The 20,020-nt window shown below is 47.5% G+C and overlaps 1 protein-coding gene across 2 annotated transcripts in view; it reads left to right on the plus strand.

Annotated features, from left to right (window-relative positions):
- The window catches only part of LOC126522587 (trithorax group protein osa-like), a 179,177-nt gene extending 159,672 nt beyond the window's left edge, over positions 1-19,505 (plus strand). For both annotated transcript variants that reach the window (XM_050171358.3, XM_050171359.3), the window contains 4 exons: positions 2,858-3,122; positions 7,401-7,469; positions 9,381-9,673; positions 15,792-19,505. In XM_050171358.3, coding sequence (XP_050027315.2) covers positions 2,858-3,122; positions 7,401-7,469; positions 9,381-9,673; positions 15,792-18,035 — 2,871 coding nt within the window. In that variant the 3' untranslated portion in view covers positions 18,036-19,505. The remainder of the gene's footprint in view (positions 1-2,857; positions 3,123-7,400; positions 7,470-9,380; positions 9,674-15,791) is intronic.
- Positions 19,506-20,020: the final 515 nt, after the last annotated feature.

The following is a 20,020-nucleotide window of genomic DNA, read 5'->3' on the forward strand; positions in this document are numbered from 1 at the left end:
TGTGTGTGGGTGTGTGTGTGTGCTCACGCATCATAAGGGCCATGAAGTAGAAAAATTGAGATTGGTGGCTTTGACTATTGCATTTCCAGATATGTCATTTGTGAACAAGTCGGAGGCTTTGCAAGTATGAAAGGATACAGAAATGCTGGGTTTTTTGTGACCCTTGAAACCCTTTAATGCAGAGCAGTCATTTTCAAGGCTTTGAAGACCTTTGAATATTTTTTTGTGTGTGAAAGCTGCTACAAATCCTGCAAGACAGAATTGCCAAATTTATTTAACTGTAGCAGCATACAGTAGACTTACGTTAAGGGGGGACGCGGGGATCAGATCGCGAAAATCGCAAAAAAGATCGATTTTTGGCAACGACGCGTTTCGGTATCTGCAATGCCTAATCTACATTGTATCAATATGGTTTGACTGAAAACGCACTAAAAGTGCCCGAAAAAAATTTATTTATCAGTGCGTAGGGCAAGAAAACAGCTTTAAATCGCGTAAAATCACCGCAGTTCGCGGAGCCCTAACTTTTCTTTCCCGCCACCGAACGCCGCCATCTTGGTATCGTTCGAACGCTCGAAGTTTCGCCATTCCGTTTCTGAATTCTTCGGTCGTCGCCATCTTGTAACAAACGCACAAACACAAAAGAAGCGCGGGTCTGCTAAAGGCGGTCACACGGGCCCTGCGATGAAAGCGGGCCTCCGATTGGTTGCCGTACTGAAAGGCGTCTCGCCATTGGTTGCTGCTGCAGCAGCGGGCAAGCTGGCAACCACAGCGGACGGCAGTTGTCTGCTTTGAAAACCACGCCGGCGTCGTTCTTCGCTTGACACTCGCAGAATTCGGATTTATGAAAGCTCCCAGGTCAGTGATGGATCGTCGCTCGTTCGAAAAGAACTTTTAAATGAAGCATGCCTTCGAAAAACGGAAGCGCAAGCCTCCTACGGCGAGAAAAAGACGGCGGTCAGCGGGAGAAGCGGAGAACCCGACTGAACACGCGGATAACGTGCCGCGTTATCTTGCACCGTGCTTTTCCAGCAGCGAAGCCGACAATCGCCCTGTGACATCGATACTGATAACTAAGCCACCGGAAGACGTGCCAATGGAGGCTCTCGCACCTGTGCGTACGGCCGCGCGAGTCAGCAACCGAGATCGCGTTGTTTGAGGCGACGCGGGTCGAAGGTCTCCATCGCCGGCAGAGACGGTGTGCGTTTCCGATGCATCGTGCGACAGGGACACGCAGCCTGCGAGGGAGCCCCAACCGTCGACGAGCTACATACTGTATGGTGACTCAAGGCTCACCAGACGAATCGTCGCACGATTCAGACGCACCTCGAGCCGCGTTTTGTGTCAGTGGTGACTGCAGAAGCGCAGGCATGCAGCGTTCGCGAAAGGAAAGGATAAAGAAAAGGATAAAGAACGCCTGAAGAAGGCATCCAAAGCCCACCAAATAAAGAGGCGAAGGTGTAAGAAGATGCCTGACAGCAATGATTCAAAATATTACAGCCCTGGTGCTTTTTAATAAATTTGCAGTGCTTTTAAAACTTTGCAAACTTTGCAGCCAGTTTTCTCAATTGCATTTTTTTTGTCAATCACCTCGCTCGTGGAAAGCGTAGCACAACAATGGCTTGACTGATTTTGGTCCAGTTTGTTTTGCTGTGATCCACAAGCTGTGCTGTACTTAAAGACAGTCTTGAAATGTTTCTTTATCTTTCCATTATTTAATTATTTCACAATTACTACATGGCTCCATGCAGTGAAGCACAGTCATGTGCATGTTATGTTGAGCAAAAAATTATTAGCGCACTAAAAAAAAAAATCGAACACTGTCTTGATGTAGATTAGACATCTGGGCAAACATGCAAAGTATTTCCAGCTCCCTATCATGTTTCGTTACTGTGCCAGGCTTTCCACAAGCAAGGAACTTATAAATTCTTATAAAACAAAAACTAATTAAGATATCCTAATGAAATTTTAGAATTGTCTCTTTATTGCAATGTGCAGTGTGTGTGCCAAATTTCAGCCCTTTCTGTCAAGAAACAAAAAAGTTAATTCTGATCCCCTCCTCCCCCCTTAATTTGACTTTGGTTTCTCATTCGGTTCAGGGACTTGTGAAAATTTGGGCAAATACTGCCGAATGAATTCGTGTTGTTTTGGTGTTTTTCTGCTTCTTGTATAATTTGACCTGCCAGATATCTCAACCAATTTCGTTGGTCCCTTCATGATCGAATTAACTGAAGTCGGCTGTACTACAATATGGCCCATTTGGGTGTGCTCAGTAAGAATGTGAAAAAAAAAAGAATCTATCCTGTTTCGAAGAATTAAGCAGGAGTGGTTGAATTGCTGGGTTCAGCTGCTGTACTAGGACAATATGGGGGAGAAATAAAGAAAGGAAAGACTGGTGGTGGCAATGCCACTTCGGTATTGCCGCACAGCTCTCCGTTACCCAGTTGGTATTGTCATTGCCCCAAATTAAAAGATTGAGGCATTGCCTCAATTAGGAAAAGGCTAAATTGCACTTGAGAGAGAGCAAACTGGAATGTCATAACATTGGGCTGCTGCTGGTGCACAAAGATGGCAAAAATTAGGAATGACATCAACTTTGTGTTTCCACTTGAGCACATTGGCGTTTCTGGCTTTCCAGACCTCTACTTTTGGAAAAGATGGTGTATTTCCTTATTTAGAAGCGTAAATTTTTGGCAGAGGTGGCCCATACGCTATTTTGGAAGGGCAATTTGTCAATCTACCTTGGCCTGGGTTACTGCGAGTACACAGGGCTCACTGTTGGTAGCTTAACAGAGACGTCAGCAGCCTCCCTCCCCGCCTCTTTCGTGGTTGAATGTGTGCTCTGCGTTTGGTCCAACAGATGTACCCTGGAGGTGGGCAGCAAGTGTACCCGGGGGCCGTCACGCCTCCGCAGGGTCAAGGGGGGCAGCCACCACCTACGGCGAGCAAACCTGGGCCATACCCGCAGCAGTCTTCCGTGCAGCGCGATGCCCCTTACCCCAAGCGTCATCCGGACTTCATGAAGCCCCAGGAGCCTTATCCGCCCCCACCACCGCACATGGGTGCTGGGCCCCCCTACGTGCCAACCCAGCAGGCACAACCACCGGCCACGCAGCAGTACCCAGGTGTGTGTCTCATGGCTGGGCAGCCGAGCCAATAGAACTGATTTTATGATGAGTTGCACTGCGCCAACTGTGCGACAAAGCAGGCTGATAGTAGTAGCAGTAGTGGTAGTAGTAGTAGTAGTAGTAGTACAGTAATACCTCGATAACAAAGCCAAAAACCAGTGTCCAAATTGACTGTATGTCGAATTATCAAAGGTATGAAGAAAACACTAAACAAATGCTTACTCTGTCAACACGCTTTTATTTAATGAATGAATCTGCAAATCCTGCTTCTGTTTTGCACAGAAGTGTGTGGAAGCTGCAATTGTCGTCGTCTTGCGACTGATTAGCTCTCGCAGCAGTGAAGGCATCACAAGTTTGCAGTGGGGCTACGGCATGTGTCTTTGTCCGATACATACTTTTCACTACCACGCGTGCAGCCCGATTATTTTTTTGTCTGTGAGCCAGCTGATTGTCCATCCATCGCGATGTAGCCAGCACTCTTCATCACTCTTGACAACTTCCTCCATGTTTATGACACTGTGGACGCAGCCATTGCACCGAGTCAGAATGATGTTACTGTTTGCCGCAACCGCTGTGGACTAAACCGTGGCCGCTGTCAACATGGTCACAGATGCTGACTATGTAGGTGTAAAGGCATTCGGCCTATTTGGTGCTATGCGCTGCGGTAAATGCAAAGGTAAAGGCTACAAAGGCACAAACAGGCTTGATGCATTACAACATTCTTGTCGTTAACATAATATTTCTGCTAATGACTGTGGCGATGCAGACACCGGCGCTGCATTTCAGAAAGGCGCTAGCACTGCTTTAGCTCTTTTGCGTTGCACATATGCGGCGGTCCGCACTCACCGAGCTCCAAGAATTGTCCGAATTAACCATCGTGTGGCCAAACGTGTCAGTTTCACCTGACAGGCAAAGCTTTGATTGCGATAGCAAATTGTTAGACTGCTGTACGAAGTAAGGTTATTCGTATTACTAGCGGCATAAACAGCTGCAGAGATAAGCTTACTTAAAAACAGAAAATTGTGAAAAAAGTATATTTTTGGGAGCTACTTGTTTTGGCATCTGTAATGCCTAATCTACACCATATCAAAAACGATTTGCCCAAAAATGCACCCTAAGAGCCTGAAAAAAATTATTTCGTCAATGCGGACGGCGAGAAACGACCCAAAAATCGCACAAAAGCACCGGAGTTCATGGAGCTATTTCTCGTCTTTCCTGCCGCTGAGCGGCAGCATCTCGGTATCTTTCGAAAGCTCAAAGTTCCACCTTCGCCGACGATGGCCGTATAGAAAAAGCGCAAGCATGAAAACAATCGGGTGCCGGTCTGATGAAGCTTGTGATGCATGCGGCCCTCCTATTGGCTGTTGCTATGGCAACTAGGCCTAGCAGACGAGCTCGTCTGCTAGGCCTGGCATTGGGTCGCTTTGAAAACCACTGATATAAAGTTTGTTTGTTCATCTTATTGCGAACATAAGTGACAAATCAACCCTCTCTCTCTTTCCCTAAAAAGAAAAAAAAAAGTTTGATTCTTTTAAATTCTCAAATTTTGGGATCAGCACTGCGTTCCTTCTGCTCATGCAATTGTCATCATTCTTTTTTTCCCTGAATGCAGGCAAGTCGGAGAGTGCACAGAAACTGTGACATAGTGTCTTGGGACACTTAAATATTTTGAAACCCTGTAGACATCACCAACAAGAATTCACATTTGTAAAGCTCCAACTTTGGAATTTCATAACTTTGGCTAAAATACAGATACAAACATCCAGGGACACACCTGCTTCATTTTAGCTATGTTGTTGCAGTACATATATTGCATAACACATCCCACATTTTTAGCACAAGAAGAATTGTAACTACATTTTTTTAATGACCTCAGGAAAAATCTAATTGCATATTTATAAGCAGCACACAAGATTGGATGTGTCCTGAAAGTTTCGTGTGTCTAGAGCGAGTATCAAGAATGGTTGTTCTGGATGCCATGTCCCCTCATATTTAATGCTGTTTGTTTTTTGTACTTTTCTTAAAACACAAATTTTGGCTCACAATTTGGGCTCCATGTAATATTCAGGCCTCGTTATCTCAACACCAAGAATAGATAGAATTTTTTTTTTTTTTTTTGCGGAACAGAGCCTAATGTGTACTCTACGCAGTACAGCAAGCAAATTGTTTTGTTTTCAGTTTGGAAATTAATTATTTTGCTACAATTTCTGCCATATGGTTGCCATATTTTGTGGGCTTGTATTCAATGTGCTGTAAAATATCTATTAAGGGTCAGATAAAAAATGTGCTTGCTATCTTTCATTCCTTAGTTTTTATGCTATCTAAACACCCCTTACAGATACATATTTTATTGTGCCATTTATTTTCCATTGTGGCCTTAAACAATGGAAGTCAAATGTTAGTTATCGTAAGAACTAATTTCAACAGCAGTCTCCCCCCTTACATTAACAAGCGCGTTAGGCAAACACAAACACATCTTGCTTGATGACTGTGGGCAGTTGCTGTCAGAACACTGGTGTGATGAAGAGCGGCAGCGTTTGAATTCCCTTGTGTGCTGCCTCTGGCTTCTGTGCTCGCAGAACGCACACAAAGCCATCGGCTTTCTTGGGTCAGCCAGCATTCGGACCAAGTGTAGATTGCCTCCAAGATGGCACACGCGCGACTGCATTGAGCCACTGCAGCTGAAGTTGAAGAATAGATGCGCACTATCCTGCTTCTCCCCAGTGCACGCACATCTCCCCGCTTCCCTCCTTGCACTCGTGAGAAGATGGCGCGCACCCTCCCGCCTCCTCCTTTGTGAGCACGAGATGACACCACCTCATAAAGCCACCATCCTTCTCGACTTGCCCTCACACCTACAAAATGAAGTCTAGGGTTTGACGAAAACTCATCTGGCGAGGAAAGAACATGGCTGAATAAATGTACACTCGCCAACTGAAAAAATTCAAAACACAGATTGACGTTTCGGCGCCCAATACGGGTGCCTTGTTACCCGTGTACCTACAAAATATGGCGCAAGGCCACAATGTTATCGTATTTGGACTTTGTACGGAACATCACGGGGACACCGATGGAGGAAATTTGCCTGGAGTGTCCACATAACGGCTATCACAATATGTCCGAATTAACAAGAGTTTGATTCCGTTACACAGTGCATACGGCCTGCTGCGACCACAGGGTGAAGCCGAATGGTCCCATTTTCTGAATTGACGAGGGTTGAATCTATGTGGTTTTACTGTAGTAGACAATAGAAGAAGCACGCACTTTGTACCACGACAAACCCATGTAGCCCTCAAGATGGCAGTAAAATGATTCTGCAGTAAGAGCAGGGGTTGAGGACCCTTGACTCTCCCCTGGATTTCTCTGCTGAAATCCTCTTTGGCATTCTTCTCAGAATTACCCTTAATACTGCCTAGCACCCAAACACAGTGGGAAAACAGCAAAGGCTATGTTGCCACGGAGTCTGTAGCGAAACCCATAGCGAGACCTGTCCTAAGGTAGATCCATGGAAATGTGGTTACTTGTCCAAATGATTTCATTTCATAGTAGGTACACTTGGTACGAACACAGGAAAGTGTTTGGGGACCAAGAGTGTCACTATTAAATTTATTTTGCTTCCTAGATGCGTGCTCTGAATTAAAATGGAACATGCTCTGATTCCGGTCTGCACAGCCGTGCCACATATCTTTCCTTGTTGGTGTGGTCTTCGAAGCTTTGCTCATGACTGCATGTTATACATTCAGACATTCTTTGTGGATGTCTCTCTCAGTTTAAAAAGCACTGTTGAAATGGTTGCATTCGTTGTTCATAGCACTGCCGTGAGCTTCGAAAGCAAGAAAGAAAATTCAGTTGCAAGTGTGTTGAGGGAAGGCACAAAGACCCTATGCTCCGTTTCATTGTACATAGCAGGCAACACTGCGAAGGGTAGAGTGACTAGTTTCTACAACCAACAGCCGCAGCGCACTGCTTGCGCTTGCGTCCAGAGCATAGTATGCCACATGCTGGAAGCACAGAAGGGCACAAATGATGTGCAACTTGATGTAATTATGTGTCTACAAGTTTTGGCATATCATAAGTAACTGCTCTGCGAAGCGCACAGAATGAGAATTTTATGACCGTCTGCTTCTGTGTCGTTGCCTGTTAAGTATGAAACGGAGCATAGTTCCTCGTAACCTCTCACGAGACGTAGAAGTAAGCTTCGCAGGGGCTGAGAGGTTGTGCCCTTTTCTCTTTCAGTCTAGAGACCTCACTATGGTTGTCTTTGACTTTGCACAGACCGCAGCCAGTACCCTTACCGGCCGCCTCACATGATGACGCCACCTCCTTCCTCTATGCCACAGCAAGGTGAGATCCCTTTTGGAGGCACTGATCAGAGGAGGGCACTGGGAAAGCTCCAGTATAGACTTGTGTGCAGTAAGCTGCAATGTGTAATGTGATTCAAGTGCTTAAGCTGCAGTGTGAAAAGTTTACCAGGGTGTCTGTTTGCCAGGAGGTAAAATGTACGATCTGGTCTGCATCACGTGACAACCCTAAAACTGACCTGTGTTGTGTTGGCAGGATGGTGTTCCGGTCTTCAGCCTGTATTTGCTCGAATGTGTTGGTTTCGAGTGCAAGTCTTGCACTACTTGGCATTTTTGGCTTGTTTGTAGAAGTGGTTTATAAAATGCAGTAATGCGTGCTGCTAGCAGCGGCACATCCCAAGGGGAGAAGCGGAGTAAACAGACATGCTGCTGTTCTCTGCTCCCTGGTTTCATATGTTCTTGGTAATAGAGTAGGCTTATGTTGGTTAGACTCCGGTTAATTTGATCCTAGCCAAAGGTCCCGGCCACCAGCACCCGTGTATTTCTATGGGCCAAGCTTTTGTTATCTTGATCCTAAAGTTAGCCTTTGTCAGACAATTTGAACTTGACCAGTCAGCATGCACGCACCTGACCCCTATGGTGACCCTGATAGTGGCCCCTTTAGTGGCAGTCTGTGTCAGCGGAGTGAATGCGTTGAGTACACATTCTCTCTTGTCGAAAACACCCATTTTCGGCCTGCCCTAGGTATGCTTCCAAGCATTAACCCTAGCTGACAATGTTTCATTATGGTATTTACCTGGTGTTAATGAGCAGCTTCTCCCACTTTTTTTTTTTTTCCCCGAGATTTGGCGAAAAATTACCTGCACGAGTGCAGTCGGTCATGAAACTAAAACTGCCTTTGCAACGTTCATGTGCTTTGCCGCATAACACTGATGTATTGTGGTGAAGCTTACTTTTCCAAGAAGCCACCATTGTGCAATAATTTTTCTTGCCAAAAAAATGTATGTGTGTTAGATTTCTTTCTTTAGGAGCTATAATGTCATTTATAGGTTAGTTGAAGCTGAATTTAAAACTGGCCACTATTGTGCTATCGTTTTTCTTGCTAAAAACTGGGTGTGCGTTGTTAGATTTCTTTGTTTAGGAGCGTTAATGTCATTTCTACGTTCATTTTCTCTTTTGGACACATAAAGTAGATGCACGTTTGATTCGGGGGTTTGTTAGAATCTGGAATATACTGCCAAATGAATCGGTGGTGTTTGATTCAGGGGTATGTTAGAATTGTGAATATACTGCCAAATGAATTGGGGGTGTTTGATTCAGGGGTGTGTTAGACTCTGGAATATACTGCTATTGAATCGGCGGGGTATTTTGGCATTTTTTTGCCTGCATGTGGTTTAATTAGACCTGCCGGATGATTCGAACAGCTTCGCCGTTTCTGTCAGTATCAAATTCACGACAATCGACTCTATGATTGTGAATTTAAGAGTGTAAAGTATGCAAGTGCACGAGTGATTTCGTGAAAGTTAATCATTCATTTACACGTTCGTTCCCCATGGTGCAAAATACAGAAGGAATTCTGGAAGTCTGAAATAAACAGCATTGTGTAAGAGTTCTTACATTTATCCACCTGTGCCTGCTCCTGACTTCCTATTCCTTCGCTTGCAGTTTGCTGTGTGCATTGCACCGGCATGCCCATGTCTGCTCTTTGTTTTGTTTCCCAGATGGCAAACATCACAGGCTTATGGTAATTTTTGAGCAGCTTGGTTATTGCATGGAATGTCCTTCCTGTGGTGCTGCCATGTTATGTGAAATTCGTGTTTCACATCTCATGTTCAGCTGCAGTGGATCATTGTAGCCAAGTGGGGCGTAAAGTTGGTGCATTACTGTTGACCTCATACCTTTCTTCTGCATCCGATGCCTGCGGTAAAAGCAGTCCTTGTCCGTCTTTGTCCAGGCTGGGGACGTGGAGGAGCTGAGAGCCAATACCGCGGTTACCCAAGCAACGCTTACCCCCCCCACTCGGGGGCCCCCCCTGAGCGATGGGAGGGGCCCCGAATCGGAGATGGAGCGCCCCCTACGGGGGCATGGGGAATGTCAAGGGGAGCACCGCCAGCACAGGGGGAGCCCTACCCACCACAGGGTCCCTTGATAGGCACAGGGGGTCCCCAGGTGAATGCCATGGGCCACCATAAGATGGCTGCTGCCTACGCTAGGGACCGAGTGTACCCGCCTGCCGGAAAGATGCCGGTGCGTATTCTTGCTGTCTCGGTGGGCCCTTCCTGCTTGCAGAGCACGGATAGTCTGGGCACAGTTGGAGCAGTGTTCATAGCAAGGAAACGCACTCTCTTAAAATAAAAGTTTGCACCCTTTGGGGTTCATCTTGTCCCACAAAACAACAATCGTCATCTGCCTTGCTTGCATTTCCTTTCTTGAAAACTCTGTGCTTGCTACTCTCTGGTCAAGAATGCAATGTCATGCTGATAGCTTGCAGGCTATTCGTGACCTGTATCTGCTGAGCATGCAACATTAAGGGGGGAGGCTACCCTTGAGACCGAACTTTTTTATTTTTTAAGATATCCAGATGAAACTTTCAGGGTACGTTCACACCACTGAACTATGAGGAACTGCAAAGTTTCATGAAGATAGGTTTATTAGTTCCAGAGTTATTGAGGTCTAACTAGGTAATTCATGTATATGCCTGAGGAAGAGCCTGGAGAAATGCCAGCACATCGTAGGAAGCCGAAATTCACTGTGATGATCCCTTGAGAGATATCCCAGGGGGCTAAAGAGCCCTTTTCTTTAATTTCCCCTCCAAAAAATTTTAAGACAACTTTGAATTTGATGTAGCCAGTAATGACCACATTCATCAAAAATTAATTGCTTATTATAAATTAACTGCACCAGCTTTCAAAAAAAGAAGCCTGTTACCCCCTGGCAAAGTCATTCAGGAACAGAATAAAAAAAACGGCATACAAATTTGAAGGGCGGTTCTTGAGATATCGCCTTCCCCAGCACCACTACTAGCGAAAAAATCCATTCCGAGAAAACAGGCCTTAAAGTTGAACACGTGTTTTTTTTATTAGAAAGCTCCTGCGGAGCTTCTAATTAGCTCGATCTTTCGGCTCCAGGCACATCAGTGTGTCGGATTTTCGACTGGCGACAGCCGAAAGCACAGTTCCGCCGCTGAAAAGCGTCTACGCAGTCGGCACTCGCTACGGAAGGTTGGAAGTTCGATGCTCGTACAAGACGCATATCGCGCTCCCGCGCACTGAACACCTGCACTGTCTTGGGCTTTGCCGGCATCGCGTGCAGCGAAGAACTAGCGAAAAAAAAAAAAAAGCTGAGCAAATAATCTAAAAGATAGCGCAAGGCGATGAGCAGCTCGCAAGGTCATGTTGAGGCGGACGGAGCAAGGGGCAACAACGACGCGAGCGCGGCGGGCGCGCCATCAAAGGGAGCAGCCGCCGCCGCCCGCGCAGCAGCCAATGGCAGGCGCGCTTTAGCCCGCGGGATTTGAGCAGCCGCCGCTGCCCGCGCAGCAGCCAATGGCGGGCGCGCTTTCGCCCGCGGGATTTGAACGCGCTGCTCCGGCCAATCAGCGCTCCGCATCACATCGCGGGAAAACTCCAATAGCGCCGCAACCGCGCCGACGATGCCATTTTGCAAGGCGGCCAAATAGAGACAAAGAATTCACGGTCGAAACGACACCAATATGGCGCGGGCAGGCCGCATGGGCCGGGAATGGCGCGCGCGCGCGCGAAGTTTGACTTCATTTCGGCATTTGCGCGTGTTTTGTGGGCCGCGGTGGCCTCGAAAGTAGCGTTTTTTTGGTACTTTACGGTTGAATTAGGTGCTGATAATTACAGAACAGGTAGTTTATGAGACATACAACCCAAAAATAAGGTTTTTCAGAAATCGGCTTTCTCGCGATTTTTCGGTTTTCAAGGGCCGCGTCCCCCCTTAAAGAAAGGAAAGGCACGCAAGATAGATGATGATTATTCTTGTGCGATAAGATAAGCCCCGAAGGGGGGTGCAAACCTTTGTTAGAGTGCAAGGTCACTACTGGGGGGGCAGGTTAACAGATGAAATAGACAATGCATTCCATTCCTAGCCGTTTGGGATTCTTTTCTATGAATTTCTTTAGTTGACATGTGAGAGTGCACTTGCAACTCGATGTAATTTCATTTCTAGGTATTTGTGATTTCTGCCCTGTGAGATACATTAGTTTGGATTTTAGAGCACAGTTGTGTACATGCTAGCCATGCGTGCCTGTCAGTATGAGATGTTTCACATGGCGCGGTTGGGGTGCGTGCACGTCACAGAATGATTTTCGCTGACAGCTTTCACATGAGTCTGCGACAGCGCTATTTCCGTTGCACCGACGCCCGAGGTTGCCCCATACTCACAAAGCATCCATGCCTGCATCATTATATAAAAGCAACATGGGCATTAGTCAGATGTTAGAACTTATTTTATTATTACCGTATTTACTCGACTCTAGGCCGGGCCCGATTCTAAGCTGACCTGCGAATGGCCGAAGCCAGAAGAAAAAAAAGAAGAAAGAAAGAAAGGCTTACTTCGAATGTAGGCCGCACAAAAAAGGGAGGACAATGTTCACAACAGTAAAATGGCATTTATTTAATATGTACATGCCGAGCTCACTCTATGTTACCATCACTCCTAGCCTCGTCGCTATAGCCCAGACCACATGCACGCTTGCGGACGCGCACCTATGCGTGTGCAGACAGTGCGGCACGGCTTGCACACATTGAAACGCAGCGCGACCTCAGTGAACAGCTCCTCTATGTTATCGCGCACTTATTTTTCTTATCGCTATCGTCTCCTCGTTGCGGCACATGCAAAAGGCAATTCCCATTGCTCCCTCTACTGACGGACGTTTTTCTCATCGATGGTGAAGTCCTTCCCGGCTTGAACGTTTGGCGTTGCCTCTGTGGCTAGCACAACTTTTCGTTTGAAAGTGGCACTATAGTGGCATCACCTGTTCGGTGCCATTACGATAATGCCACGCAGCATGCTGATACGACCCATAGGTCAAAATAGCGACGTTGCTCGTGTACTTCAGTTGGCTATTGGCACAGCTAATAGCGGCTGCAAAACTGACCTTTCTAGATGGCGCTAGCTATGCATCATATTTATCATTTTCAATTACAAACTAGCGTGTTTTTTAAAATCCTCAATTCTAAGCCAACTCTAAGCAAAATTTGGTATATGATTATTTAAAAAAAAAAAAAATGTCAGCCTAGACTCAAATAGATAGGGTATTGGGAAATGGAATATCGTATTTGCTTGAATCTAATGCATACATTTTTCTTAATACAAAAAAGCAAAAATTGTGTGTGCATTGGAATCGAGTACGGCTCTAAATCAGTGTTACCATATCGCCATCAGCATTTCAAAATGCCCACCTTGCAGTTACGTGCTTCCCGTTCGTCTTCCTGGTTTCTGCGTTTGCTCTATCGTCACGGAAGTGCCGACTGCGAAGACACGCTGAGTGTTCATCATGATCCCTCAATTAGCTGGAAAGTGATCACATGTGCGGAGACGGGCGGAAATCGGGTCACATCACGGGCGTCTTGAGTTCCTGAAAATTGCATGCGCGAGTGGAGCAAACAGGAGAGGCGTTCTACTCCGGCAGCTGCTGCATAGGCATGGCCACGCAGCCCCTGTCTTGAAAGCATTTTGCAATGGAGACAGTCTACGCATCTTGACACTCCATGTTCTCGTCGCTTAGTTCACATTGAAGCGAGAGGCCACACAAAAGTCAATTCGCTCACTCCTGCTACCGCACTTTCTCACTCCAGCATTCTGATAATAAGTTTTCGTGGTCATTGAGTGAGACATATTCAAGTTTGGTCATGCGCGCTTGACACCATGCTTGTTAATTTAGTTAGTAAGCGAATATTTAAAAGTTTACACGGCCGATAAAACTACTATCTTTATGTTTTGTATAGCCGTCTACTAATTTGCTATTGCATTCGATGTTGTGCCTTTCGGGCGAAACTGCGACTTTCTTTGATTTATCCTAACTTTAGTAAATTGGGAGTAAATCTTTGTTTTTCCAAATGAGAGAAAGTTTTACTTCTGTATGTAATAATGAGGTGCGGTACTGTAAAGGGCTTTTGTCTTATGTCACACCAATTGGGTGCACGTTGCAATGGAGGGCTCTTTCCTTTCTTTTTTTCCTTTTCCCCCTTTGTTTTTGGTGCGTGTTACAATCAAGGGTGCATTAGAATCGAGTAAATACCATTCTTCAACGTTTAAGAGCGTTGAGACTTTACAATCGCTCAGTCTGCAGCACCTGTATGTGAAACGCTGCACCACACCACAAGTATGAGTGTTTGGCTAGTGCGGCGTCGGTGGGTGGTTTCATTTAGTGCACTCTAGTTTCATTGTTGCAGTATGATGGAAGCCACAACTTTTCTCCTGGTGGAGTATTTGCTTCTGCAGAGGAAACTACTAAAGTCGACTCTTGTTAAAAAGGACCATAATCCGACAAAAAAAGTGTGTGTTATCCAAAGTCCGTAATATCCGAAGCACCTCACTTTCAAAACTTTCATCACCATGTTTAACAACTTTATATTGCAAAGAGCGAGTGACTAATTTCCAAAAGTAAAAAACAAGAAAAAATCTGTTTCACCTGAAAGGCGAGACATCGATTGCAATAGCAAATTGGGCAAGATAAGTGCGGCAGCTGCAGCAGCAAGTGAATTGACCTTTGCACTGTCTCTCACTTCAACGTGAACTAAATGTCGAAAGCACAGCATATACAAAGCTGCTGGCACTGGGCACGCTTTGTCCACATTGCAGATTGCTTTCAAGATACAGCGTCCACGCCGTAAGCAGCAGCCGCCGGAGTAGAACCCCGTCTCTCTCGCCTTGAAGGTGGCACTTTTCCGCCCTGCATTCCTCCCTTGCGCAGGCAATATTGAGTTGAAATTATCGGCTGTCCGTCGCAAGTCAGTTGTGAGCCCATGTTGACATGGCAAAAGTATGTTTTATGCGCCTGAGTTTGAAAAAAATTGCCATTAATTTCATTCGCTTTAGCTGATAGTTCATTGTAGTGCAGTCTGTTAAAACTTAAAAGTGAACTTTGTTGCCTTAACAATAGGTAGAACAAAATAAGGCTGAAATATTGTCCGTTATATCTGAAAGTCTGTTCTACGCGGGTCCGTTGTAACGAACGTAGACTATTGAGTGTGCTGGCACCCGGCACAATTTGTAGCGATAGAGAGGTTGACGACAGAGATGCTCAAGTGGGAATGTGGCATATGTTGAAGGTGACATCCGCTCCTGACTTGTACAGCGTGCAGCTTCTCCTTTTAAACTAATTGTGTGAGCTGGAGAAAAAAAAAGATTGTTCATGAAGCTCTTAAGACTTGGGCGCTGGTGGGTATGCCCTATTAAAACGTCATTAAAACTGGTGCATGACATTTCTCTTCCGAGTTTCCAACATGTGGTAAAACAGGAAAGTGCCTATTTTGACAGCGCTTGCCATCGAAATACACTGTCCGAGCGTTGTGCTCTATTGAGAGAAGTTCACGATGAACTCCACAAGTTAAGAGTGTGAGGCTGGTCGCATGTTGCCCCGCCCACATCGCACTGATCGCTGCTATTCAGCGACGTCACGACCCACTTGTTGGAATCCAGGCGTGGAGAGCCCTCGACATCGCGGCAGTCGCTGAACGACGGAATTCGCTGTGTCACCGAGTGAAAATCGTGCCATGTGAAAGACCCTTATGATGGACCCGCAAACAGGGGCCAACCTTAGTGTTTTGAGAGCACACGGTTCAAGGTGGCAAAATGGAAGAGATCCTGTTGTGTGCAGCCTGTTGTCACTCCTCTCTGGTTGCCGGTTGAACCGGCAAAATTAAATTGTAGTAACAGAGTAAAATAAATGGTAAAAGGAATAGGGGTTGGTTGTGGTTCTAGATGCCTTGCAAAAAAACATAGGCTTCAGATTTGGGCATTTCTCAAGACTAGTGCAAGTGCTAGGCTTTTAAATGTCCTATTTCTTCAGATGAGTTCACAAGAAATCTGCTGGTGCTGATAAATACCAACTGCCCTGTTAGTAAGCCAACTTTATCATGGCGAAGTTATGGGGAAAGACAAGGTCCAAGGAGCATTTCACGAACCTGCCATGTATCGCACTGCGGAGCTTTGTAATTGTTGTCATTGGTTGAGTGAGTGCATAAGATGCAAGTGAGGCTAGAGGATTCTTAACACAGTTTTTCACTGCAGTGACATACATATTGACTTGGTCTTAATTGCACAATCACATGAAGTGGTGACTGTCAGTTTCATGAGTTTGGGGGAAGCAGCTGACAGGTTTATCTCTTGTGTGCAGCCGGGTGGCCCCTATGGGTCAGCACCGCCCTCCCGCAAGGAGGTGGTGTTTCCGCCGGACAGTGTGGAGGCGGTAATGCCCGTGGCGACCAAGCGCCGGCGGCTCTACGCCAAGGATGTGAGCCCCCTGGAGGCGTGGCGCCTCATGATGTGCCTCAAGTCCGGCCTGCTGGCAGAGAGCACCTGGGCCCTGGACGTGCTGTCCGTGCTGCTGTACGACGACTCGACCGTGCTCTACTTTGGCCTGTCTCATCTGCCGGGCCTCCTGGAGACACTGATGGAGCACTTCCGTCGGTGCCTGTCGCTGGTCTTCAGCACCTGTGATGACCTGGAGCTGGGCTACGAGTCCAAGGCCGAGAAGGAGGAGGTGTCCGAGCCAGAGCGGCCCTGGTACCTGCTCGACAGAGATGCCCCGGTGAAAGACCCACTCGAAGGCCTCATTGTACCCACCCAGATTGACATCTGTGACCGCATGTCTGTGTTGACGGGGCCCAGTTTCACTTGGCGGACACGGTGTGGCAAGGCAGTGCGTACCCGTCCCGATGACGATGGTTCACTACATGTTGTCGACGGGGAGAAGCGCTGGGATGTGCACGAGGGCTTCACCGCCTCACCCGAGCACTGGCAGTTAGGGGGTGGCGAGATTACAGCACACATCCAGACTTGCTTTGAGAGTGACACGAACAATGTGCGTTTTGTGCGGCTGTTGACACCATCAAAGAAGAACGTCGAACGCAAGGTCAATACTTCACCACAGAAGTTGGTAGCAACAACAACAACAACAACAACAAACCAGGACGAGCCCCGCTCCAAGCTGTCGGAGCTCCTAGCCAAGCAGAAGGCAGCCAACTGCAAGCGAGATCCTGTGGTGCTGATCGAGGACATCCGATCGAAGATAAAGTTGGAAGCTGGCAGGGTGGACCATATCAAGCAGGAGGTAAAGGAGGAACGGCATTCGAATGACAGGAAGCGAGAGGAGGAGAAGGAAGAGGCTCCCAAGAATGTAGAGCACAACAAACCAGAGGCAGAAGTGGTCCAGGAGAGCGAGACAAAACCAGAGGAGGCGACGACGACACCCGAGGCTGTTGAGAGTGAGAAGGAAGAGGAGGTGGTGCTCAGTAAAGAGGGTGATAGTGAGTGTCGGACCGAGGAGAAGGTGTTTCCACGGCTTCGGGATGAGCGACCGCGAAAACGGCCTCTTCCGGAATCTTTGGAGGAGGAAGCATACTGTCGTGACGAACCTTCACTGTGTGTGGTGTCTGAGGCCCGGGAGGCCTTGGGGCGCCGATGTGTGTGTATCTCGACGCTATTGCGCAACCTGTCATTTGTGCCCGGCAATGACGCCGAGATGTCCAAACATGCGGGTCTTTTGGTGGTGCTGGGGCGTCTCTTGCTACTACGACACTGGCATGCCCCCCGGCGGGGTGCACCACGCCACTTTGACCAGGAGGAGAATGCCCTGGATGACCACTGCAGTTCGCTGCTAGCGGAGCGTGAGTGGTGGTGGGACTGGTTGCAGGCACTGCGCGAGAACACCCTCGTGTGCCTGGCCAACATGGCAGGACAGCTGACTCTTGCACCCTTTCCCGAGGAGATATCATTGCCCTTGCTGGATGGGCTACTCCACTGGGCGACGTGCGGATCGGCCTGTGCACGGGACCCACTGCCTCAGAGTACCCTCAGCCCCCAGCGACTCGCCCTGGAAGCCCTGTGCAAGCTGTCAGTGCAGGAGTCCAACGTAGACCTGCTTCTTGCCACGCCCCCTTGGAGCCGGACTGAGGCTCTCCTCGGACAGCTGGCCCGATGGCTGGGCCGTGGACAGGACCAGGTGCTTCGCGAGCTAGCTTTGGTGCTGCTTTCGAACGTGGCGCCAGCAGGAAGCGGTGCAGCGCGTGCAGTGGCACTACAGGGACCGTGCCTCGCCCACCTGTTGGCCTTTGTCGAACAGGCTGAGCAGAGTGCACTGCAGGTGGCCAACGCGCAGGGAGTGGCAGCGCTACGTGACAACCCCGAGCTGATGGGCACCACCCTGGACATGGTGCGCCGCGCAGCTGCGACCCTGCGCTGCCTTGCCAGGGTGCCCGACAACCGGCCCCTCTTCTTGCAGCTGCAGCCACGCCTTCTCGCCCTGGTCATGTCCCAGATCCTGGACCAGGGTGTTGCGGCCATCCTGGCTGACGTGCTCTTTGAGTGCTCACAGCAGGTGCCGCCCTCCTCCTCCCAGTCGGCAGCGGTCCCCTCCTAGGATAGTGTGACCACCCCTCTATCTTTCTCCCCACCCCAACCACCCGCTATTTATTATTGTTTCGACGACCCCCCGCTGTAGATAGGCCCCCACTGGGTTGATGACGACCCTCCTTCCCCTGCTCTAGCTCGTGGACTGTTGTGGGCCAGAGGGGAGCAACCCGTTCTCCCGTCGTGGTGATAAACTTGTACAGACATGCTGCTCTCTCGCCCACCCTCCTTGCTGCCGGCCTGGCGCGCACACACACCTCCTCTCCCTAGGGGACGGGGGCAGCCGCTCATTTCAAGAAGAAACAAGGGGGTGGTGGCGGTGACAGGCGGCCCCCCTTGGCCCGGGACGGACAGACGTACAAACGGACTGGCTCGTGTCGATCTGATGATTATGTGTGTGTGTAGGGTCTCTTTCTTTTATTATTTTTTTTTTTTTGCGAGTGCAGCAAGCAACATCATCCTGGTTTTTTTTTTCTTGTTTTTTTTCCCCTCGTCATTTGATATGGTATGAAGTGCGTGTGTGTAAGTGTGTGTGCGTGTGTGCCGAGCTTTATACCTTGTACATGTCTGACAAAATGAGTGAGCTGCAAATAAATGTACAGGTGAGAATTCTCTTTTCCCCCCTTGAAGAAAACTGATCCCTCGGGGTTCATGGCACTTGTTCTGAAGAGAAAAAAAGGCGGCTGTGTAATTTTTAAAAAAAAAGCAGTTTTCTTTTGCGGTAGAGGTTGGTGCTTGGCATTTGAACAGTACTTTTTGTTTTACTTTATTTTAGGTAACTCTGTCGCCCGGTAAATAAATTCCTACTGTTTACTTGCAACGTGTTGTATTTACTAGTCAAATGAATCATTGCCACAAAGCTAGTAATGATAATTGTTTTCTTTCTTTTTTTTTCTTTTCCTTTTTTTTATTATTACTTTTTTTTTTTGAACGACGTGGGGGAGGGGACTTCTTGACTTGTTTTAGGGCTCCTCCTGTGCTTAAATTTTTGCTCTCTAGGAGAGTCTGCCATAGTTCTTGCATTTGGAGGTTGCAGCAGGGGCAGTGTTGTTATCAAATGGACTTCTTCGAATTTTTTTTTTTTTTTAATTCTTCATTCTGCCTTCCAGCAGCCATTGTTGTTGCCCCCCTGTCATGCGTCAAATTTTTTTTTCTCCATGTTCGCTCGCTCTCGTCTCCATTCATTCCTAGAGTGCCGCACACGGTGGCAAGAACAAAAGCACAATGGTACTTACGCCAAAAATCCAAAGTGAGGATGGCCACAGGACTTTTGACTTTTTTTTTTTTTTCCTTAAGATTCTTCTGTGAGACGCGAGAACTGGGAGGGGGCTGAAAGGACAGCTTTGTCTGCAATGCGGAGTTTTTGTACTTCTGTGTCCAGAGTATTCCAGGGCTTGGTCAAGTTTTTCTTTATTGTGGGGATGAAGTTGTACAAAATGTATGGAAAACTTGTAAAATAAAAAATGACTTCAAAAATGTGCTTGAAGTCCGTCCTTACTGTGTCCCTTCGAGGCGCAAGTTTTGTGCAGGCAGCCTCACCTTGGACATTACATGCGTAGTTTCCTATAGTAGAAGCTGCTGGCTGGTGCTGTAATCATTCAGCTACCAAAGTCTTGGATACTGTGGGAATGACGGGAAGTACGCGGATTTGTCACATGTTCGTGCTTTTGGCTTCGTTCACTACAGATTGGTTGCCTTTATTAGTCTAAACTGCGAAAAATTGCTACTTTTCAGTATGCAATAGGCAAAACAGTCTCCTCACTTACGTACCGTATCTACTCGCATAATGACCGCACTTGTCAAAACAGTTGCAGCAAATTCAGGGGTGCAATCATTACGATGGTTAAATTTCCCGCGAAAAGAAAACTTTTTTTCATCCCGCATTTGCTGTGGGATGACAACAGGTCAACAAACAGGCAGCTGCCACTATATGTAGTGCGGGGCACCAACACAAAAATGGCAGCCGGCGGAGCAAGCTGAACGCACTGAACAAGA

This window comes from Dermacentor andersoni, chromosome 6, assembly GCF_023375885.2.
Source record: "Dermacentor andersoni chromosome 6, qqDerAnde1_hic_scaffold, whole genome shotgun sequence".
NCBI classification, from domain to species: Eukaryota; Metazoa; Arthropoda; class Arachnida; order Ixodida; family Ixodidae; genus Dermacentor; species Dermacentor andersoni.